General features: G+C 48.3%; 1 protein-coding gene across 3 annotated transcripts in view; it reads left to right on the top strand.

Annotated features, from left to right (window-relative positions):
* Positions 1 to 24323, top strand: part of MYLK (myosin light chain kinase) — a 383637-nt gene that overhangs the window by 25596 nt on the left and 333718 nt on the right. For all 3 annotated transcript variants that reach the window (XM_083153527.1, XM_083153528.1, XM_083153529.1), the window contains exon 2: positions 18547 to 18663. In XM_083153527.1, coding sequence (XP_083009653.1) covers positions 18547 to 18663 — 117 coding nt within the window. The remainder of the gene's footprint in view (positions 1 to 18546; positions 18664 to 24323) is intronic.

The raw sequence follows: 24323 nt of genomic DNA, 5'->3' as shown, positions 1-24323 counted from the left end.
ATTGTTAATCTTCGCATGCGCAGTGGAGTCTAAATGCACTAGTGCTTAGACTCCACATCGCTGCAGTGCTGGGAAAATGGCCACCATGCCAGATTTGCGCATGTGTAGTAGGGTCTGAACACACTAGTGGTAGACCCTACTGCTCCTAGTAGAGAGGAGGTGGGCTCGGCTGGAGAAGGCTGCACAAGGGGCCTCCCGGGCTCTTAAGACGCCCCTGACTACAGCAATGAAAATATTGCGTTGGCACTAGGGCTAATAACAGGTATGCTTGCCATTCCCAATATTAGTAATCTGGCAGCATTGCATCCCTCATAAAGACTTATGGGGAAAGTAGTTGCAGATGACAATGGAGGGATTGCAGCAAATATCTCTGATATCTGCTGTGGTACTTCCTTCTTACATTTGGAGGTAAACCCCCTAAAACGAGACATAGCCACAAATATTGTTTGATAAATGGGACCCATCATGTCTCTATGCAGCCACGACATCACCCAGCCTCTCACTCCCACCCCGCAAAGTACAGTAACAGATTCAGGAAATCGCAGACACACTTATTGCCACCAATCAAAGTTTTATTAGAAAATAAAAGCTACTCACATTGCTATTGGGGCATAAGTAAGGGACATCACTGTGTGATATTATGTATATGTGGACCCACAAATTCAGGTGTTTCCCCATGTTGGTGGGTGGGGCCGAATTACGCAAGCCCCCTGTCTCCTCCCCCCAAAGTATGCAGAATCATCTCCACTCTGGGCTTCGTGCCAGAATACAGCCTGCTTGGAGGTGGACCTTTAATCAGTAATGCTTTACTTTTAAAAGTTACTATAGTTCTTCAATGTTACGTGTGCTACAGTACATGTAACAGTCAACTCAGTATTATGTGTCACTGAACATCATCATGAGATGCTTTGTGGCACACATAGCCATACCTCCCAACATATTGATGTTATAAAGTGGGATTCCTATGCGGTAAAGCCGACTGAGCTTGGCACGCCCCCATTGAACATCAAAAGTTTATCTGGTACTTGTGTAGTTAAGTTACTTTATTTTAGATAGTTTGGCGAGCGTACCCAACCCGGAAGTAGCACGGCGCCATGCTGGCGCCGTGAAACTACACAAGAACCGTTTTTCTAAGCACATTTATGGTGTGTGAGGAAAAACCTGCAATATAGTGGTTTCTTGGGTAGGGTACAGCGCTCTGGTTGTATGTGTGTCGGGAGCCGCTTAACCGAGTTGGTCAGACTCAGGGGTTTAGTGGTAGAGGGTGGTTTGTTTAAGCGCTCAACTGGTTCCTAAGTTGTGTGTGTTGTGTGGTTACAATATGCAACACACTGATATAACTGTACCATGTGGTGTTTATTAAATCATAAACGTGACACAATTGTATAATACCAATGCTGAATTGGTCCACACAGCCTCACCAGTCACACACAGACCGGAGCAGCTCTGTGGATCACACAGCTGCACCACTCTGCATTCCCTCACGGAGGTATAGAGGTAAGCTAGCGGGACGCCGCTACCAACCCTTACCCACACCACGCATTGACTATTCCGAATTTACTTTGCATCACTGGACAATCCACCTCCCCAAGGGTCCCAGCACCCTCTGCCATTGACTCACAGCTACCTCAATAAGACATAAGCCCACGAGATTATGGTTGAAAGGGTTCCGCTGACACCCCGATACCCACTAGGGCAGGGGTGGGGAACCTTTTTTCTACCAAGGGCCATTTGGAAAATTTTAAAACCCTTTGGGGGCCATATAAAAATTATCAACTCAAAAATTACACACGGGCAGCGACATATACATATGGGCATTACACACATGGGCAGCGGCATATAAATGTGGGCATTACACACATGGGCAGTGGCATATACATGTGGGCATTACACACATGGGCAGTAGCATATACATGTGGGCATTACACACACAGGCAGTATCATATACATGTGGGCATTATACACACGGGAAGCTGCATATACATGTGGGCAGAGACACCAGGGCTGGCTAATTAATTCATCAGCCGCCCGCCTGCCTACTTAATCATTAACAGGGGAGCAAGTTGAAAAAATGTCTTACGAAAAATGGGCATGGTCATATGACACAAGGGGGAGTGGCTACATGACAAAACTTTATGCCCCCAGTGCCAGATATGCCCCCCCACAGTGCTAGGTATGCCCCCAGTGCCCTACATATATGCCCCACAGAGCCAGATATGCCCCCACAGTGCCACACATATGCCCCCACAGTGCTACTTATGCCCCCAGTGCCAGATATGCCCCATAATGCCACACATATGCCCCCCGCAGTGCTAGTTATGCCCCCAATGTCAGATATGCCCCATAATGCCACACATATTCCCCCCACAGTGCTAGTTATGTCCCCAGTGCCAGATATGCCCCATAATGCCACACATATGCCCCCCACAGTGCTAGTTATGCCCCCAGTGCCAGATATGCCCCATAATGCCACACATATGCCCCCTACAGTGCTAGTTATACCCCCAGTGCCAGATATGCCCACACAATGTCACACATATGCCCCCCACAGTGCCACACATACAGTATGCCCCCAGAGCAAACAGTGCCAGAAGCCAGCAGCACAAATAACTCACCCTGCTGTTATCCGTGTCTCGTCTCCTCTCCTCCCCTGCTGCTGCTTCTTCTTCCGAGCTGGGAACGGGGAGCGGGACGCATCATGCGTCTTTCCCCGGCTTCACTGTGTCCGGGCCGCCAGCCAATCATACCTCGCGGGCTGGCTCCAAATTGGCTGCCGGCCCACGAGCTATGATTGGCTGAGAGCCCAGTCACACAGGGAGGGGAAGGAGAGATGCGTGATGCGTTCCCCTCCCCTCGGCTCAGCTCCCTTAATCAGCAATGTAAGCGGCTGGGCGGGTGGGGAGCCGGGCCGGACAAAGAGGGTGCGGGGCAGTATCCGGCCCGCGGGCCGGAGGTTCCCCACCCCTTCACTAGGGCATATCTGAGGCACGCCCTTCTCCACGCATCTGAATAAGACATAAGCCTCCACAGGTTTATGGTATTAAGGAACCTGATCCCCCACGGGGCTCATTCCAAATACCCCCCCTTTTTACCTGTTCCATTATCAATTTGTTATATACTTGTACCTAACCTTCAGCATTGGTATTATACAATTGTGTCACGTTTATGATTTAATAAACACCACATGGTACAGTTATATCAGTGTGTTGCATATTGTAACCACACAACACACACAACTTAGGAACCAGGTGAGCACTTAAACGAAAAACCTGCAATGTTACTGTCTGCAATGTGTTTAACTTTCTAAACATTCATGGTACCTGCAACTGTGCACATCAGATGGTGCCCCACAGCCACCTAGTCCAGTGCGCTGTGCGCTGCCTGCCGCCTGCTGGGGAGGGGGATCACCTGACCGGCGCAGCCACCAGCCGGCATCATCCATCCTCCTCCAAGTACCGCGGAAGACGCTGTGTGCAGCCGCGCATGCACGCAAGCCCTCCCGCGGCCATTTTAGTTTTGCGCGACCTGAGGCTGGCTGCGGCCATGTTGAATAAGGGCGAAGTGCTGCGGCCACGGCTGCTAATCGCGTATATGGTGGTCCGCGGCCCAGCAGCTAGGGTGATCGGCCGCAATTTAACCTAAATGAGCCGGCCCACCGGGAAAATGCCCGGTTTCCCGGCAAGCCAATCCGCCCCTGGAAGCGGCCAACACAACCCCAGTGCGGAGAGATCCTGCAGCGGAGCCGTGTGTGCGGCATGGAGAGGGGGCTACCGCTGGATGCGCGGCTGTATCGGCAGCCCGGCGGGAGAAGAGGCATGCACTACAGAGGGGGTAGCCGCAGAAGAACAGCCAGCAGACAGAAGCTACAGCAGCTGTAGGTGCACGGAGAGGCCGCTGTAGAGGAGTACAGCACAGGGATCCCCAAGGAGAGCGGTGAGCTGACTGGAACAGACTCAGAGAGCGGTGAGCCGACAACTGATGCAGTCAGTCAGGTACTCTAATTCTGACCCACCCATCTGTTAATCGGTCTTCCCCAAGTCCACTAGCTCCATTGGAACAACATCACCCAGATGACCTGTGCAGACGGGTTGCTATGCAGTGGGAACGGGTTTAACAGGTGTCCCATTCAGGGGCGTAGGGAGGGCAGAGCCACTGGAGCACATGCTCCGGGCACCAAAAGAGTGCAGGGCGGTGGCAGCCCGCCCCCGCAAATGAACCCCGGGTCGGGACTCACTTAATGTGCCTCAGCCGTGTGCTGCAGGTGCCCTACCCGGTGCCTGCCCACCCTCCAGACTGGATAGGCACCATGACAGAGCGGCACCGCTGCACGAGTGATGTGCGGTCAGGAAAGACCGCACATCACATCCTCCGCCTTCTCCCCTCTGGGGGAGCGGGGCTCCCGGCAGTTACCTGTAAGGAACGCGGAAGAAACGTGTGGTGCAGTTACATGTAGGGAAGTGGAAGGAGGCAGACGGGGTGTTCTTGTGGGTGGAATTATTATTATTATAATTTTATTTATAAGGCGCCACAAGTGTTTTTCAGCGCCGTACAAAGGAACAGTACAGGGAGACAAAACAGTATTACATTGAATAAATAACAAAAATAGAGTACAAATAAAGAGCGCCACAGTTCAATACACATTACAGCTTAAATATAAGTAGTGAGGACTCAATCAAAATACTATAAAAGGCTTGAGGCCAATGATGGAGATGAGTATGCAGACGAAGATGGTCACTGAATGTTTGAGTATAGGAGAGCTGTGAGTGAAATGTGAAGAGAAGTGGGCTTTGACAACAGGAGGGAAGAGGGCCCTGCTTGGAGGAGCTTACAATCTAGTAGGAAGGGGAGACAGACAGATTACAAGAGCTGCAAGCAAGTGGGTGGTGGCTAGATAGCAGGATGTAAACAGGCAAGGGGTCGGAGAACCAGCTAGTTTATGCAGTGGAAGTGTAAGGATTCTGGGAGTATCCCCGGCAGCCTAACTCCGTTGCCTCTGACTGGAATCGACGGACGTGTGCGGTGCTAGGCTTCACCTGGGCCCGTCTCGGCTGAAGGGCGAATAAGGTCCGCCCCACTCCGCTACAGGCAGGTCTTAGGAAAAGACAACACGTCCGCCGAGGCCAGGAGAGAGCAAGGGGACAACCTAACTAAACCCCTGAACCGGGAAACTCCAAGAACCCCAGGGAAGCAATAAGGCTGAGCAGGTGACACTGACTGGCAACAATGCAAGTGAGATGTTATATAAAGAAATGGCAAACAATGCTAATGAGATGTTATATAATGAAATGGCAACAATGCCCAGAAGAAGATATTATAAAATGGAAACAATGCTAGTGAGATGTTATATAAAGAAATGGCAACAATGCTAATAAAGATCTTATAAAGAGAAATGGTAATGATACTGAGGAAGATGCCCAGAAACAAAGAATGCCAAACTGCGTAAGGAGAAACACAGGGTAACCCCTGACTTATCTGGGAAGATGACGGAGTCCCAGACAAGCACTTGCAGATCTCTTAGGATGAAGAGTGTAACAGCGGGGCACACTAGCTGAATCCCAGGCACTGCAGGACAAAACCAGGCAGGGCAGGACAGGCGGGAACAACAGAAGGGCTTCCGACAGAACCCAGGACCAGGAACACGATCTGACACAGGCTGAAAGAACGCTATAAGAGACGCCGGCTTATATTTTGAATCTGCCGCCCCCTTGAGTGACGTCACATCCGGTCCATCCTGCAGAGTCTTCCCCCTGCAGAGACGGCCATGGCGGAAGTTCGGGGCGTTGCCGAGCAACGTCCCTGAAGCCTCCCAGTGACGCGTCCCAGGAAGATGGCCGCCGTCCTAGCAGCGCAGACGCTGCTGAAGGATTAGGACGGCGGCGACGCCCGGGACGCCACAGTACCCCCCCCTTGAGGAGGAGTCAAGGGACCCCCAACCCTGGGTTTATGGGGAAATTCTTCAAAAAACCGCCTCTTGAGAGAAGTAGCGTGGAGCTCGTGGTCCGGGATCCAGGATCTCTCCTCCGGGCCATATCCCTTCCAATGAACCAGAAATTTGAGCTGATTGCGAGTCACCTTAGAATCAAGAATCCTTTCAATAACAAACTCCTTGTGACCTTGGACAAGGATAGGTGCGGGTCCCTTGCGCCTGGGCTGAGATGCCTGCTTGAAAAGAGAGCAATGAAAAGTATTGTGAATTTTCATGATCCGGGGCAGTTGGAGCTTAAAAGCCACTGGGTTGATTTGACTGATAATTTTAAAAGGACCAATAAAGCGGGGCCCAAGTTTCTGAGAGACCTGGCGAATCTTAATGTTCCGGGTAGAAAGAAAAACCCAGTCTCCCACTCTAAAAGAGCAAGGCCTCCTGTTACGATCAGAGAACCGTTTGGCAGAAGCCGAAGAAGCAAGAAGAGCCTTATGAATTTTGCTCCAAATGACCCTCTTCTGAGATAACCAAGAACCACCCCCGGAAGATCCGGAATCAAAAGAATTGGCTCTGGGATGTTGACCAGAGACACAGAAAAAAGGAGACATCTTCGAAGCTGAATGCCATGCATTATTATATGCAAACTCTGCGAAAGGCAGATGCTCCGACCAATTGTTCTGACACTTGGAAACATAACATCTTAAAAATTGCTTGAGGTTTTGATTGACTCTTTCAGTCTGTCCATTCGACTGGGGATGATACCCAGAAGATGGACTGAGGTTGATGCCTAAAGCTGCACAGAGGAACTTCCAAAACCTGGCGACAAACTGCACCCCCCTATCCGAGACAATATCTGTGGGGAGACCATGGAGGCGAAAGATATGCAGCAAAAATAATGCAGCTAGTTTTTGCGCCATTTTGCTGAAGCGGTCCACAACCACCCAGATGGTATCATGACCAGAGGAAGAAGGCAAATCTACAATAAAATCCATGGAGATATGGGTCCATGGTCTCTCCGGACAAGATAAAGGAAGAAGTTGACCCGTGTGAGGGGTGCGGAGGGACTTGTTTCTGGCACAAACCTCGCAAGACTTGACGAAAGATTCCACATCCCCTCTCATTGATGGCCACCATACAGAACGAGAAATTAAATCCAATGTTTTAGTACAACCAGGATGGCCTGCAGTCTTGGCCGTATGAAACTCAGCAAGAACCTTCCCTCGGAGTCTGGAGGGGACAAACAGGGGTGAGGTCGGGTGCTTCCGTTTGTGCCCGTAGGACTTTATCCAAAAGTGTTTGCGCGATACCAACATAAATCCTAGAAGAAGGAATAATGGTCTCAAGCGCCGATTCCTAGTCCTGAAGACCTAAAAAAACTCCTAGACAAGGCGTCCGCCTTGACATTTCGGGAACCCGGCCTAAAGGTGATACGAAAATTAAATCGAGCAAAGAATAACGCCCACCTTGTCTGACGGGCATTTAGTCTCTTGGCATCCTGAAGATAAGAGAGGTTTTTATGATCAGTGAAAATGGTCACCTGAAATTTGGCTCCCTCCAGCCAGTGCCTCCATTCTTCCAGAGCGCACTTTATGGCCAGAAGTTCCCTGTTCCCCACATCGTAATTACGCTCCGCGGGAGAGAATTTACAAGAATGGAAGGAACAGGGATGTAAAAGACCATCCTTAGGATCTACCTGCGACAACACAGCCCCTATGCCAATTTCGGAGGCATCAACCTCTAAAATAAATGGGCGGTCAGGATCTGGATGACGTAAGATCCAGGCAGAAACAAAAGAACTTTAAGAAGACGAAAAGAATTGTGGACTTCTGTAGACCAGAGAGCGGGATCTGCACCCTTCTTGGTGAGTGCAACGATGGGTGCGACTATATCTGAGAACGCAGGAATAAACCTGCGATAGTAGTTCGCGAACCCCAGAAACCTCTGGACTGCTTTCAGAGTAGTGGGCTGCACCCAATCCAAGATAGCCTGAACCTTGGCAGGATCCATATAGAAGCCCTCTGGGGAAATAACATAGCCAAGGAAGGAAATACTATGGACCTCAAACTCACACTTTTTGAGTTTAGCATAAAGACAGTTTTCTCTGAGTCTCTGTAAAACCCTTTTAACATGTACTCTATGTTGCTCTAAAGAAGAAGAAAAAATCAAAATATCGTCCAGATAAACGACCACAAAAATCCCCAAAAAATCCCGAAGGACGTCATTAATGAAGTCTTGAAAGACTGCAGGGGCATTGGCCAGCCCAAAGGGCATCACAAGGTATTCATAATGACCAGTGTGAGTGTTAAAAGCGGTCTTCCACTCATCCCCCGCTTTGATTCTAATCAAATTATACGCACCTCGGAGATCTATCTTTGAAAAAACAGTGGCAGAGCGTAATTGATCAAAGAAGACGGAAATCAGAGGCAACGGGTAAGAGTTCTTTACAGAAATTAAGTTAAGCTGTCTGTAATCAATACACGGACGTAAGGTACCATCTTTCTTACCGACAAAGAAAAACCCCGCCCCCACAGGAGATTTTGAGGGACGAATAAAGCCCTTTTTCAAGTTGTCGGCAATATACTCCTCCATCGCCTTAGCTTCGGGTAAGGACAATGCGTACAAACGACCCTTGGGTAACTTAGCCTGAGGAAGGAGACTGATGGCACAGTCGTAAGGTCGATGGGGAGGTAAGGTCTCTGCCTCTTTCTTGGAAAAGACATCAGAAAAAGAAACATACGGAGCAGGGAGCAGAGGATTGGCGAAACTTGAGACCCTGACAGGGAGGTGCAGACATGAGTCAGCCCATGACTCACCCCACCGCAGCAGTTCCCCAGTCCGCCAATCGAAATGAGGGTTATGTAATCTTAACCAGGGTAAACCAAGCACCACAGGAGCTAAGCTACTGTGAATAACAAGAAATTCTAAACTCTCAGAGTGGGTGGAACCTATGCTTAGGTCTAAGGGCACGGTGCGATGTGAAATTAGACCCTTGGGAAGGAGACTACCATCCAAGCCAAAAACAGACAACTCAGAGGGAAGAGAGACTAATGGGATGGCAAGATCCTGAACCAGGCGAGAATCGATGAAATTCCCGGCTGCCCCACTATCCACAAAGGCATGGGATTCCCACCGTTGAACCCCTAGACCCAAACAAACACATAACAAAAGAGAATTAGAGACAAGCGGGACTGGCCTAAAAGGATTCCTCCCCTAACCCCTAGGCCCTGGCATTTCCCGGACGCTCTGGACATGTGCCCACAAGGTGCCCTTTACCCCCACAATACAAACATAAGCCTAGGGAGCGACGACGTGCCTTCTCCTGGTTCGAAAGGCGAGATGCACCAATTTGCATTGGTTCTTCAGACCCACCCACCAGCTCACCTCCTGTCTCGGCAAGAGGATAGGAAGGTAACTCTCGCTCGGAACGCCTCTCTCTGATGCGTCTATCAATGCGGACCACCAACTGCATCAAGTCATCAAGAGACGCTGCCTCCGGATACTGTACCAGGAAATCTTTTACCTGATCTGCTAGGCCAAGACGGAATTGGCTCCGCAGTGCTGGATCATTCCAAGTGGTATCCCCAGCGTAGCGTCGGAATTCGGAGCAGTAGGCCTCTGCAGTACGGCGACCTTGTTTCAAGGCCCGAATGTGAGCCTCAGCGGAGGCTGCTTTATCGGGATCATCATAAAGCACCCCCATAGCTGTGAAAAATGCATCCACAGAACTGAGCTCAGGACTATCTGCCCCTAAACCAAAGGCCCATGTTTGTGGATCCCCTTGGAGTAGGGAGACTACCAACCCGACCTTCTGAATTTCAGAGCCTGAGGAAACGGGCCGGAGACGGAAATATAGTTTACAGCTCTCCCTAAAATTGAAAAACAACTTCCGGTCGCCCGAAAAGCGATCTGGAAGATTCATCTTAGGTTCTTTGACGGGTTGAGAACTACCAGGGACTACTCTTCTAACCTCCTCCTGTGTCTCTACTCGCAGGGACAACTCCACCATCTGCTGCATGAGGAGACGAACATGATCCGAGAGTACTTGAGCTGGACCCCCTGCAGAGGGATCCATGATGGGTGTAAAAACACAAGACACCCGGGCACAACAACTGAGTACAAGGAGATCCTCCAGAACAGCTGGGGGATCATAGTATGGCCGGTTATAATGTAAGGATTCTGGGAGTATCCCCGGCAGCCTAACTCCGTTGCCTCTGACTGGAATCGACAGACGTGTGCGGTGCTAGGCTTCACCTGGGCCCGTCTCGGCTGAAGGGCGAATTAGGTCCGCCCCACTCCGCTACAGGCAGGTCTTAGGAAAAGACAACACGTCCGCCGAGGCCAGGAGAGAGCAAGGGGACAACCTAACTAAACCCCTGAACCGGGGAACTCCCAGAAGCAATAAGGCTGAGCAGGTGACACTGACTGGCAACAATGCAAGTGAGATGTTATATAAAGAAATGGCAACAATGCTAATGAGATGTTATATAATGAAATGGCAACAATGCCCAGAAGAAGATATCATAAAATGGCAACAATGCTAGTGAGATGTTATATAAAGAAATGGCAACAATGCTAATAAAGATCTTATAAAGAGAAATGGTAATGATACTGAGGAAGATGCCCAGTAACAAAGAATGCCAAACTGCGTAAGGAGAAACACAGGGTAACCCCTGACTTATCTGGGAAGATGATGGAGTCCCAGACAAGCACTTGCAGATCTCTTAGGATGAAGAGTGTAACAGCGGGGCACACTAGCTGAATCCCAGGCACGGCAGGACAAAACCAGGCAGGGCAGGACAGGCGGGGAACAACAGGAGGGCTTCCGACAGAACCCAGGACCAGGAACACGATCTGACACAGGCTGAAAGAACGCTATAACCGGCGTCTGTCTGAGAGAGACGCCGGCTTATATTTTGAATCTGCCGCCCCCTTGAGTGACGTCACATCCGATCCGTCCTGCAGAGTCTTTTCCCTGCAGAGACGGCCGCGGCGGAAGTTCGGGGCGTTGCCTAGCAACGTCCCTGAAGCCTCCCAGTGACGCGTCCCATGAAGATGGCCACCATCCGGGACGGCGTCTAACAGGAAGGGTACGGTTTGATGAATAGGTGAGTTTTCAGTGCCCGTTTGAAGCTTTGCAAGGTCGGGGAGAGTCTAATGGAGCGAGGGAGTGCGTTCCACTGAAGGGGTGCAGCACGGGCAAAGTCTAGCATGGGAAGCAGTGATCAGGGTGGAGGAGAGACAACAGTCGTCAGCCGACCGCATGGAATGCTACGCACGAGCTGCTGGTGTAGCAGCGCAGCAGTGGCAGCATTGTCCGGCACTTCTCCTCGCCGGGTGCCTCCTCTAGGCTCCTCCAACAGCTGGGAAGGGAACCGCAGCTGGAGGAGGAGAGGTCAGTGCCCCCAGGCTGTCCCCGGGTCCTCTGATCGTGCCTGCCTGATGCAGCCTACCTCAACTGCATCACCATCTACATCTCCCCTGTGACACTATCTCCCCATTCTCCTCTCTCCTGTCACTCTGCCTTTCCAAGACATCCCCCTCTGTCTCTCTCCATCACCTGTTCACTATTACCCACTGCCTCTCCTCCTCTTTCCCTTTGAGGCCATGCCCTTGTTTTAAGGCAACACCAAATGTTTTGGGAACATGCCTAAATAACCCCACCCCCTTCCCTGTTATGGTGCACTCCTGTCATTTTGTTCTCTATCTTCTCCCGCCGGGCCATGTATCATTAGCGGCAATGCCACACTGTTCCCTGCTGCTGGATGCAGCACTGCCTTCTCCTGCACCCTGTTCTCCCCTCTTGGCTTTGCCGTCTGCTGCCCCGCATCCTCCCACCCCATCACCTTCTCCCCATACACTGCAGTAAATAGAAGTCCCAGTGCTGATGGATGTAGCTCTGTCTACTGTTAAAATGGCTCCGGCCATTACTGATTTGCGGCAACCCACATGAGGCCACTTCCAGAAAGTTTCTAGGGCCACTTTTAGTCCCCTAGGAAACTAGTACCAGTTTTTGGAAGTGGAAATGATACTCAGAATTAGCCAAATATATAAAATAAGTCTAAAGAGTGTAGGGTTTTTTTTGTGTAGAAACCAGTACAGTGTAAACTGAAGGTAGGCTTGACTGGAAATCAATTGGACTTGGAGGAAAGTTAGATTTCAGGAAGGATGAGTTGAGGTTGTTTGGAATCTAGAAAGGTTGGAATGGAGGTAAGTCTAGGGCTTAACGTGATCATGGTGAGGTGGTGGAATTTCATTCTGCCACCTAATTATCCCCACCTCCTTCCCCAATTTAACCCCTGGGTAAGTCTGATTCTACAGTATGTAGAGTGGACTGGTGGTACAGTAGGTTAGATTCTAGATAGGTTGGACTTGTAGGTAGGTTGGCTTTTTATGTAGCATTTTACTGTTTCATTTAAGCAGGTATTCTGAATAATTTATTTACCAACAAAACTAGTTACATATTGTTTTTACTGGGTCATTTTAAATGCTCTGATGTGGGGTATATCTCAACCAGAATTTGGTGAACAAGTAGGGGTGGTGCCAGATATAGGAAAAAGTATTGCAGATCCAAAACTTCCCAGTTGGTAAATGACCTCCATTGCTACCTTCCTTACAGTAAACTGCAATTTATCTAGATCATAAAACTTGACATGCTGATCATCATTCAGGGCCAGCCATTATCTCTCTGAATGACAAGAGTATTCAATGCCTTTAGTTGTGTCTCCGGAATGGTAGGCTGAATTTGCATACACTAATATTTCCTTGTACCCCATGGGATGTACTGAAAAATTGGGTGCCGGACGGGTTCCCGACAGTCGGGATCCCGACAGTCATTTACCCGACGTCGGGATCCCAACTGTCAAAATGCCGACAGCCGGGTGCCCGACGGACACCCGCTACTTTCCCTCGTGGGGGTCCACGACCCCCATAGAGGGAGAATAGAATAGGTGGCTCGCGTAGCGAGCCACCGTGCCCGCAGCATGGCGAGCGCAGCGAGCCCGCAAGGGTCTTTTTTGCGCTCGCCATGCTGTCTGACTCCGGCCAGTCGGGATCCCGACGTCGGGATAATGACTGTTGGGATCCCGACTGTCAGAGTCCCATACCACACCCTGAAAAATTAGCTATGATTGTCTACGAGAAAGTAATGTACACAGTAAGACATCTTTGTGATGTTCGGCGGCTCAACTCTAGGAATTTAATTACTCCTAAATAAGTCTGTATTTGTAGGTTACATAAGTTATATAGAAGTGACTAGGGCCCTTATTCTGGTTCACTCGCAAAGCCAAATTCCTTCTCAAATGGACAAAACCATGGGCCTTATTTTGGTTCATTCTTTCTGACAAAATCCTTCTTAGATGGGCAAAACCATGTGCACTGCAGGTGGGGCAGATGTAACATGTGCAGAGAGAATTAGGTTTGGGTCGTGTTTTACTTCAAAGTGAGATGTATATTGCAGTGTAAAAATAAAGCAGTCAGTATTTTCCCTGCACAGAAAGAAAATAACCCACCAAATCTAAATCTCTCTGCATATGTTGCATCTGCCTCACCTGCAGTAAACATGGTTTTGTACATTTGAGAAGAAATTTGCCTTTGAAAATCAGAATAAGTGGTTTATTTACTTAGATGGGAGTTCTGTTTCAATTGGGATGTTGCTATGGGCAACCAATAAGAATCTACTTATTTATTTAGCACCTTCTAGAAGATAATAAATATAATCTAATTGATTGCCCATAACAACATCACATCTGAAATATAACACCCATCTAAGTACCACCGTACTGTATGTTTCTCTTATGCTGCTTTCAGACCGCATCTCTGGCTTTGACCCTGTATTTGGAAACGTTTCCAAAAACGGGTCTGCCAGATAAAACTCCTTTCACACCGCAGCACTTAAACGGTATATTACCGTTTAAGTGCAGATTTTTTGACACTGGCAGACCCGTTTTTGGAAACTTTCCAAATACAGGGTCAAAGCCAGTGCAGCCTTCAGCCCTCCCCTCCGTGCAGCTCCCCCCTCCTCCCCCCCCTTTGCGCGTGTCGACGCCCCCGCGCATGTCGACGCCCCCGCGCATGTCGACGCCCCCCGCGCGTGTCGACGCCCCCCCCCGCGTGTCGGCGCCCCCCCCCGTGTCGACTTACCCCGTGCAGGTACCTCCGTTGTGGATCCCGGCACTGCAGCTCGGTATGCTCGGAAAGCACTTATGAAAAAAGTGTCTTCCAGAAAATGGCTGCCCCATAGGAAACCCTGTTTAAAAAAACTGTCTTTCGTATGGGGGCAGCCATTTTCTGAAAGACACTTTTTTCATAAGTGCTTTCCGAGCATACTGAGCTGCAGTGCCGGGAACCACAACGGAGATACCGGCACGGGGTAAGTCGACACGGGGGGGGGGGGGGGCGCCGACACGCGGGGGGGGGGGGGGGCGTCGACACGCGCGCGGGGGTTGTCGACGCACGCGGGGGGGGCTCCAGTGCTGTGAATACTTAATGAGCGCTCATTAAGTATTCACTGTGCTGAATTTAGGACCCAGCTCATTGGCTGGGTCCTAAATACCGTTTCAGAACCGATTTTGAGCCTAAAATACCGGTTCTGAAACGGGTAGGACCCTGCATTTTAACCGGTTAGAAAAAACGTTTTTTTCTAACCGGTTAAGTGGTCCTGCACCTTTCAGACCGCACAGATTACCGTTTTAAAACGGTAAAAAAAGGCAATATACCGTTTTTAAAGTGCGGTCTGAAAGGGGCATTACATTCTTATGGGATACAGGGGAGTCGTTCATAACGATGGGGAATAAGAGGTCATCCGAAGGAGACAGGCACATATAAAACTTTATCCAGGGTGTACTGGCTCCTCCCCTCTGCTCCCCTCCCTCTAGTCAGTTTTAGAAATGTGCCTCAGGAGAAGCACGCATCAGGAAGAGCTCCAGAGAGTTTTTTTCTTCTGTTTAATTTCTTTTATTATTTTGGGACTGCTGTTTTGGACTCAACAGCAGTCCTGCATCGTGGGAGACTGGGGGAAGGGTTCAGCTGCAGGCCACTTCATGGTACAGAGCTGTCCCTGCCACAGGACCACCGTCCTGCGTGGGTGATGTTACCGCGGGCATTGCGCTGCAGCGCGCACACCCCTGGCATGCCGCACACCCCTAGTCCAGTCTGAAGACTTCATGTGGTGAGTACTACCCCGGGGTCCCCCACCGTGGGGCCCCCGGGTTACTGTGCGGCAAGATGGCGGCGGCGGTATCGGCGGTGCCCTGCACAGGGACCGCGCAACCCCCTGCCTACACTGGAACTGGGTACTGCCTCCTGTACTGTCCAGGGCAGTTTTCCATGGGTTGGACATTTTTCAATGTCAGTTCCAGTATAAAAATGCAGGTAAGCTCCGGTTCCATCACGCTGGGCGGAGCTTACCCAGAGCGGGACCAGTGCTCGGTGGGCGCGCTTTTGGCTACATGCTAACAGGAGCAGCCATTAGACAACACAAGACACTCCACAGTGTATGTGTTGCAGAGGGCAGAAGGCACATGACACTTTCCAGTATATGTGCTGCAGCTATTAAAAGCGCTATCTCTGTAAGAGTGTTAGCCCTTTTACACAGTGTATAATCTGCATGTATTACATGTACAGCAGGGTTGCCGACCCTCCCGGAATTTCCGGGAGTCTCCCGAAAATCGGGTACCCCCTCCCGGCCCCCGGAAGGGTGGGCAACCCTCCCGGATTCAGGGGGGACCCCCGCTGACCCCCGGATTGCGGCATTAAAATGCCGCAATCCTCGGGTCTCAGAGGAGGGGGCGGAGCTAAAATGGCAAAATCGCGTCATTTTAGCCCCGCCCCCTCCACGGAGATCACTGAATTCGCTGCTTTAACAACATGGGGGCGGGTCTTAGTGATGTCACTCGTAAGCCCCGCCCCCTGAGCGGCTGCTGAAACTCTCCTCTCCGGGCTTCTCCCGGAGAGGAGAATCTTAAAGTCGGCAACCCTGATGTACAGTATATGTATGTCTGTAACCTGCACCTCACAATGTGCGCAGTTAAGGTATACTGGTCCCCTTATTTCTGTGCTAAACCCCACTGCTTTATTAGCGGACATCACACGGTCTAGTCTCACACTGTAACACAGTGATTTTCAACCTTTTTACCTTGGGGCACACTAAATAAGATTTTCAAATTGCCAAGGCACACCATGAGAAAAATCCAAACCTATTGGCCTACATATAAAAAACAATCATACTGGTCCCCACAGGTAACAAAAATAAAATACATTGGCCCTTTACATGAAAAAAAGAGACCAGTAAATAACAGTTGAACTGGTGGTGGCTATAAACTGGTTTGGGCATCTCTAGATCTGGGGGCACACTTGGGAGCAGCTCAAGGCACACTAGTGTGCCACGGCACAGTGTGTGAAAAACACTGCTGTAACATGACACCTGTGTGCAGCTGGAGTGATGGGGGAAGGGTTCCTGCTGTGCAGAGAAACAAGCTCAAACATGTGAGCAGCACAGATATTGTCACTAAGGGCCTTATTCGAGTTCACTCTTTCTGACAAAATCCTTCTTAGATGGACAAAACCATGTGCACTGCAGGAGGGCAGATGTAACATGTGCAGATATAAATAGATTTGGTGATTTTTTGGTGATTCTTTGCAGGGTAAATACTGGCTGCTTTATTTTAACACTGCAATATAGATCTCACTTTGCAGTAAAACCCCACCCAAATCTAATTAGATCTGCACAAGTTACATCTGCCCCCCTGCAGTGCACATGGTTTTGTCCATCTAAGAAGGATTTTGTCTGAAAGAGTGAACTCGAATAAGGCCCCAAGTGCTGTGTTAAGGCCAGCAACATCAAAACCGGGGTCCCCTCATGTGAGTCCCCGGTTTTGCGTGCAGCATGAATATGGCGATGGCGGTGTGCACCTCGAACCGCATGGTCACCTGCATACAGGGACTGCCTCTGCACTATAACTGAAGCGCCATTGAGACAGAAAGCGCCAAAACCTGCTCCTTCCCTGGGCGCTGAAAATGCAAGGGCAGGGAATCTGCAGATAACTACTAGCGCTAGTAAGTGTTACCTTGGGTACACTTCAATTGACATATTATATGTAAATATATATATATATATATTACAGTGGTGCTTTATGCACTGCATTACCAGCTCTTCAAGGGAGCTGTGGTAAGAGTGTCAGTGTCTCTGTGTCCTTATCCCACTGGCTTGATAGCTATGGTGCAGACCCTGAAATGGTAAATGCTTCACATAATGCCTACTACACACGGTCATATATAGTCTGTGTCAATGTGTCTGGGTGGAAAGGTTCTCTCTCCAACATGTTGAGAAAGTTAACCTGCAGGTGGTGCAAGAATGATTTAACTCCTGCTTCCTTATCACAAGTGACTTGTCACGAGGTGCCCCCTTAACCGATTGGGGGGCATTAAGTAGACTCCCAGGAGTCTGCTTGATCCAGCCATATAAGACAAGGCTGGAGAAGATGTCCTCACCTCTATGGTGTAGTGGATGCTTGCTTTCCTCCTTTGGAGAAGCAATGTGATTATTCTAATTCTCAGCGCATACCTGACCAACAACCACTGTGGATTGTGTGTGTCTGTGTGTTTGTGATTCTAATTACTGAGATTCACAGTTGCGCTTAACAAGGGTGATTAGTAAAGCACTAACGGTGCAGTTGCTATTAATGCACGCAACTCTGATAAGGGTGATCATAGGCGTGCGCACATAGACTGTTAGGGGTGCACAGGCACCCCCTAATGCTGTGCCCGTCCTTATAAACACCTCCCTGCCGCTAGCAACCAGCAATACCTTTTACCAAAGACTTTTGCTTTTTAGAACTGTATTCTATTAAAAGAGCCTATCATTAAATTATGTGTGTTTTGCATTGTTAATTGTACTAGACCATTGTCATATCACTACATACCTGTGTCATCCATATATGTTTTTGACTTTATTTGCAAGAACTGTTACAGAGAGTAATAAGACGATTAAAAACTGACTGAAATAGGCAGGAGATTTTGTTGTGGCTGAGAGACTTTTATATTGTGAGTGACAATAGATGATGGTAGACATGCCTGATTGGTGGTGTTAGACGCACCCAATGGGTGTTGTTAGAGATGCACAATAGGTGATGCACGCCGTAATAAAATGTGCTGCGCACACCTATGGCGCTATTGCTGAGTATCCGTGACCTTCTTCCAATATTAAGTCACTGGAGAGAAACACAGGTCTCACAGGTCTCTCCAGTGACTTAACATTGACAGAAGAAGATCACGGTTGTTCAGCCGGATGAAAATCTCCATTTTTATCCGGCTGAACAACCGTGACCTTCTTCTGTCAATCGTGACCTTCTTCTTCTGTAGTGGGTGTGGTAAACCCAGGAGGACTTCATTAGGCTGCTATTAAGGGGGCGCATTTCCCATCCTAAGTTCCTTTGTATTTATGATATAAAAAAGTCTATTAACTTATGAGCATCTTCAATGATGTCAATAGCGCTGGTTTATATCATGTCTGGATACATGGCATTAGTTCTCCTGTGTTTATTCTAATAAGTGACCCTGTGAGTGATGTGTATTTTTGCTCATTTCATGACTAAATGACAGGACTGAAATCAATCTCTCTATTACAGGGTCCTTGTGTTCACTCACTATCGAGAAGACCTTCCCTGAAGATGAAGGCCAGTATAAATGCATAGCAGAGAATGCTGCAGGGAAGGTAGAGTGCAGCTGTAATGTCACTGTAGAAGGTGAGTGATCAATTTACATGTGCTCACTGCTGGAGAACATTTGGTTCCTTTCTGTGATTTTGATGATACAACCTTTGAAGAAAGAGAAAGAAACAAAAAGGTCTGTTTGTGGCACACTAAGGGCCTTATTCTAGTTCTACACTCTTTCTGACAAAATCCTTCTTAGATGAACAAAACCATGTGCACTGCAGGTGGGGCAGATGTTACTTGTGAAGAGAGAATTAGATTTGGGTGGGGTTTTACCAGTGGCGTAACTACCTAATCCTCCCCCCCCCCGCCGCCGCATATTTTTAGGCGCCCCCCTCCCCTCGACGTACCTGCCCGGCCGCATCTGCCTGTCACGGTCCCGTCTCTCCCGGCGCCGGCTCCTGCTGCTGTAATGAAAACAGACTCTTAGAAAATGGCTGCCCCCATACTGCAGACAGAAAACGGTCTGTAGTATGGGGGCAGCCATTTTCTAATGCCATCCTGGCACCTTAAATGGAGTAAACCTGCTCATAGGTATCTAGTTTATTACATATTATTCACATGCACTGATCTATATACAGGGAAATGTATATTACTCTAATCTTATATTGAACTATCCTCATTAGGCATAGTTGCCTACAATCCTGCATTCTGCAGGAGACTCCCTGAAGTGGCAGCAATCTCCCTATCTCCCTGATTAGTCTAGCAATCTCCCTCATTTCTCCTAGCCCATTTTATGTAGCTGTTACATTTGGGATACGGTTATTTGGTCTACAGCATGATGGTCGACAGTCAGGTCGACACCATTAAGTCGACATGGGAAAATGTCGACATGAGTCTAGGTCGACATAGGGAACAGTCGACATGGTTCTAGGTCGAAAGGTCATTAGTTCGACAGGTCGTTAGTTCAACAGGTCATTAGTTTGAGAATGTTTAGCTCGACAGTCAAAAGGTCGACATGGGGTTTTTCACTATTTTTTGAGCCGACATGTGCTGACAGGCGGTATTTCATGCCCTACCATCCACAAGGGCGTGGTGGGAGAATAAAATAGTGTGCTGAGTGCACACTATCCATGTTGACTGTGTTGACATTCAGGTAAAAAACCTGTGAGTAACCCCATGTCGACCTTTTAACTGTAGACCTAGACATTGTCGAACTAATGACCTGTCAAACTAATGACCTTTCAACCTAGAACCATGTCGACCTTTTCCCATGTTGACCTAGACCCATGTCGATCTTTTCCCATGTCGACCTAATGACTATCGACCATCATGCTGTAGAGCAAATGAGCCCAACCCGTTACATTTTTGGTAAAAAAAAAGGAATGAGAGATACAGTAGATACATTTACATTGAATGATCAGCACTCAGATTGGTGATTTTCGTGTGGCAATTTATATGGAATCATGTGTAAAACACAATAGATGAACAATCTCTGACTTTTGTTTAGCAAGTATAGTTCTGTAGCTCTTTCTAACTGCTTTGGGGTTCATCTACATTTCGATATAAGTAATTTTCAAAGATTCCTCTTAGATGTAGCAGTAAACACCCACGCTTCAATGTGCCACGTTCATAATCTCTTTTCATAGTCTCTCCATACTGTATATGGAACTAGACACGCGCTTTGGGGGGAGCATGACACGCTACCCTCAATGGGGTGCTATGCAAAATTCTACTACCAACTATAATCTCTCTGAAACTAGTTTTCAAAAGTAGGCAAGTATGTTATTATAGTGGAGATGTGCGGACTCGGATTCCGGAGATCCGAGCCCCCACGAACGTCATCAATCCGAGCACGGTTCCGAGCAGCGCTCGGAGATTCCCGTCTGACTCAGGTCCGGATGCGCGGATTTCGTGAGACTTTAAATAGCGGCTCCCGCACCCGCCATCTTCACTCCAGTTTAGGAGCGGGTTGGGAGAGGGTGTGTTGGTGCTGCTGCTGGGGCTTAAACTGGAGCTTGACCATGAACGCAATATTTTTTTCGCTGGGCTGTCTGCTGTCTCCCTCAGTGCTGCTGTGTACTCTGTTCTTCTCTCTGCTTAGGGTGGGATCACCCTAGCAAGGGGACAGTCGGCTCTAACTGTATACTTGTAGTACTACTGTCTCCTCTGTGCTGGGGCCTACCTCCGGTGCTGTACTATATATATATATATATATATATATATATATATATATATATATATATATATATATATATATATATATAATGAGATGCCCTGCACTCAGTGCCAATGTCCAGCAACTGGTCTGGTGCTTGCAATCCAAGTATGGGAATGTAGAGGCAAAATACTAGCATGCACTCGGACACGATTTCAGCAATAAGTAAATGCAAAAGAAGGACACAACTCAAGGTTATGTGGTCAACGTTTCGGACGATTAGGTCCTTTATCAAGACATATAATAAAGCAAACAAACAAGACTTACATATATAGGAGAGTGATGAAACCCCAAAGTGTCTGCCCATCACCTGCACGCTGCCGGGGAGCCGACTGACGTCACGGGAGCGTCGTAGCTCCGACGAGGCCGAGTCGCCCGGGGGGGCGTGCCACCAGTGTCACCATGGTGACATAACAACAATGAAAAAAAAATTGCACATGTAGCAGTCTGCAAGGAAACAAAACAATGTAATATGTAAACTGTAACAAGCATAACAAATAGCATATGTAAACTGTAACAAGAAAAACAAATAGCAAGGTTAATACGGTAATAAAGACTCACCCATGTAGTACATAGGGGGAGGGGCCCTAAACTGCACACCCTGGACATATGAGGTGCTACCTGCTGAGACTTGTAGTGCAGCAAGCAGGAGGAGGAGTTTGCAGGTGCACACTAAATATATATGCTAGACCTTTTAACCCCTTCCCGACATTTGACGTATATATACGTCATGGCCGGGATGTACTTCCCGACACATGACGTATATATACGTCATGGCTTCAAACTGTCACTGCGTCTAGAGACGCAGTGACAGAGGGACGATGTCTGCTGTCCCTGACAGCAGACATGTCCCTGCATGCCCAGGGGGGGCTGCGATGCCGCCCCCCCGTCGGCGATCGCTGTGATTGGCTGTTCAGTGTGAACAGCCAATTACAGCGTTTTCTGTGTCACCGGCGAATAACGTTCGCCGGTGACACAGGGATCGGAGGTGATTGGTGCTGTAAAGTACAGCACCAATCACCGCGGGGTGTAAGGGTGACACTGGTGTCACCCCACCTCACCCCGCCCGCCCCCAAAGGCCGTGATTGGTTCGTCGGACCGACGAACCAATCACAGCCATGGAGGGGGGTTTAAACTAACGGTGACTGCACTGCAGACGCCATTCCGGTCTGGAATTGCGTGCAGTGCGGTCACCGTGCCTAGCTGCCGCAGTATACTGACCTGAACCTTACAAAATACTTACCTGATCACTGCCTGGATCTTGCTACTTCTTGCTTCTTGCTGTGACTTCCTGTGCAGTGTTGTGCTGTGTTGTGCTGCTGCAGTGTCATCGAGTATAGATAGAGAGATAGAGAGAGAGAGATAGAGAGAGATAGAGAGGGCTAGTGACAGAGAGTGCTATATTTTGTGCTGCTGCAGTGTGATAAAGTTATAGATAGAGAGATAGAGAGAGATAGAGAGAGATAGAGAGAGATAGAGAGAGATAGAGAGAGATAGAGAGATAGTGACAGATTGTGCTATATATTTTTTTTTATATAACTGACTGCTGCCCCCCCTTTTGTGCTGATCAGTATAAATTAACTGATCAGCAACTTTTTGGGGGCGCAGGGTTTTATTTTTATATAAATACCTGTCAGTGCTGCTGCTGCACTAGAGTGATAGATAGTGAGAGATAGAGATAGAGAGAGATAGAGAGAGATAGTGACAGAGAGTGCTATATTTTGTGTCTGCTGTCCCCCTTTTGTGCACCCCCAGCAACTTTTTGGGGGTGCAGGGGTTATTTTTTATATATATTACTGTCAGTGCTGCTGCTGCAGTGTCATAGAGTGATAGATAGTGAGAGATAGAGAGATAGAGAGAGATAGTGACAGAGAGTGATAGAGAGTGCTATATTTTGTGTCTGCTGCCCCCGCCTTTTGTGCTGATCACTATATCTGAGGTGATCAGCAACTTTTTGGGGGTGCAGAGGGTTTTTTTTTTTATATATACCTGTCAGTTGCTGCCAGTTGCACTGTCAGTTGCACCAAAGGTTGTGCACCTGCTGCCCCTCACTGGTAATCAGTGTCGCATCACTGATCACCTTTTTTTATTTTTGAGGGTGCTGTGGGGTCTTTTTTAAATTTTTTTTTTACACACACTGTGATTTTGTGGGTGTCCTGTGGCCACTGTGCGCTGATTAGTGACGTACATCACTGATCAGCTTTTTCGGCACAGGGTTGATCTATTTTTATTTTTTTTTTGATCAAATTCCTGTTGCCTTTGAGCGCTGTTCAGTGACGGACGTTACTGACCAACATCTGTGCTCAATTTTTGGCGCAGGACCTTTTTTTTTTTTTTTTTTTTTAACCCCTTCAATTTTTTTTTTTTTTTTAACCCCTTCAATTTTTTGGGATCAAATTCCTGTATAAAGTATTTTTTTTTTTCTGCACTACATACACACTACACACTACATACCCCCCTGGGTTGAAATAAAGTTTGTACCTCCCCCTACACTATACACGTGTTGAAACATTTCACTACCAGAAACACAAAAATAAAAATGGCATCCCAAATGTCATCCCAAATGTCATCCCAGTCATCCAGAAGAATGTATTCAGCGGAGGAGGCATATGCCATGCTTGCCTCTGACTCTGACACAGCCAGTGATGCAAGCGGGGAATTTGAAGGCTTCGTCTTAAGCTCCTCTTCCTCCTCTGGTGATGAGGGACCCCCTCAAAGACGCCCCCGTAGAGCAGCTGAGACCCCCCCCCCAATAATTGATCTCGTATGGACCCCACCACCAGATAATTTTGAGCCCCAGGTTCCTGAATTTTTGGCCATGCCAGGAATCCAATTTGATTCCACAGGTCTCAGAGAAATTGACTTTTTCAAATTATTTTTCTCTGATGATTTTATAAATTTAATGGTGGACCAAACTAATTTATATGCCCAGCAGTTCATTGCTCAAAACCCCACGTCATCATTTGCTAGGTGGACCCCTGTAGATGCAGTAGAGATGATGACGTTTTGGGGTCTGGTGTTTCATATGGGCATAGTAAAAAAGCCAGAAATTAGGCAATATTGGAGTACAGATGTTCTGTACAGCACCCCATTTTACCGTATGGCCATGACTCGGGCTCGTTTTGAGATGATCCTTACATTTTTGCATTACAATGATAATGCACAGTGCCCACCCAGAGATGATCCCACCTTTGACCGGCTATTCAAAGTCAGGCCGGTCATTGATCATTTCAGTGCCAAATTTGAAGAGATGTACATCCCTGAAAAATTTATTTGTATCGACGAGTCCCTTATACATTTTAAAGGAAGGGTTAAATTCCGCCAGTACCTTCCCAGTAAGAGGGCAAGGTATGGCATAAAAATGTATAAGCTGTGTGAAAGCACCTCAGGGTACACCCACAGGTTTAGGGTATATGAAGGGAAGGATTCAAGAATTGAACCGCCAGAATGCCCCCCCTCCCTCGTAGGTGTTAGTGGAAAAATTGTCTGGGATTTAGTGCACCCCTTCCTGGATAAAGGTTATCACCTCTATGTG

Source organism: Crinia signifera, chromosome 7 (assembly GCF_055691185.1).
Source record: "Crinia signifera chromosome 7, ASM5569118v1, whole genome shotgun sequence".
NCBI classification, from domain to species: Eukaryota; Metazoa; Chordata; class Amphibia; order Anura; family Myobatrachidae; genus Crinia; species Crinia signifera.
This window is presented reverse-complemented; position numbering and strand designations above follow the sequence as displayed.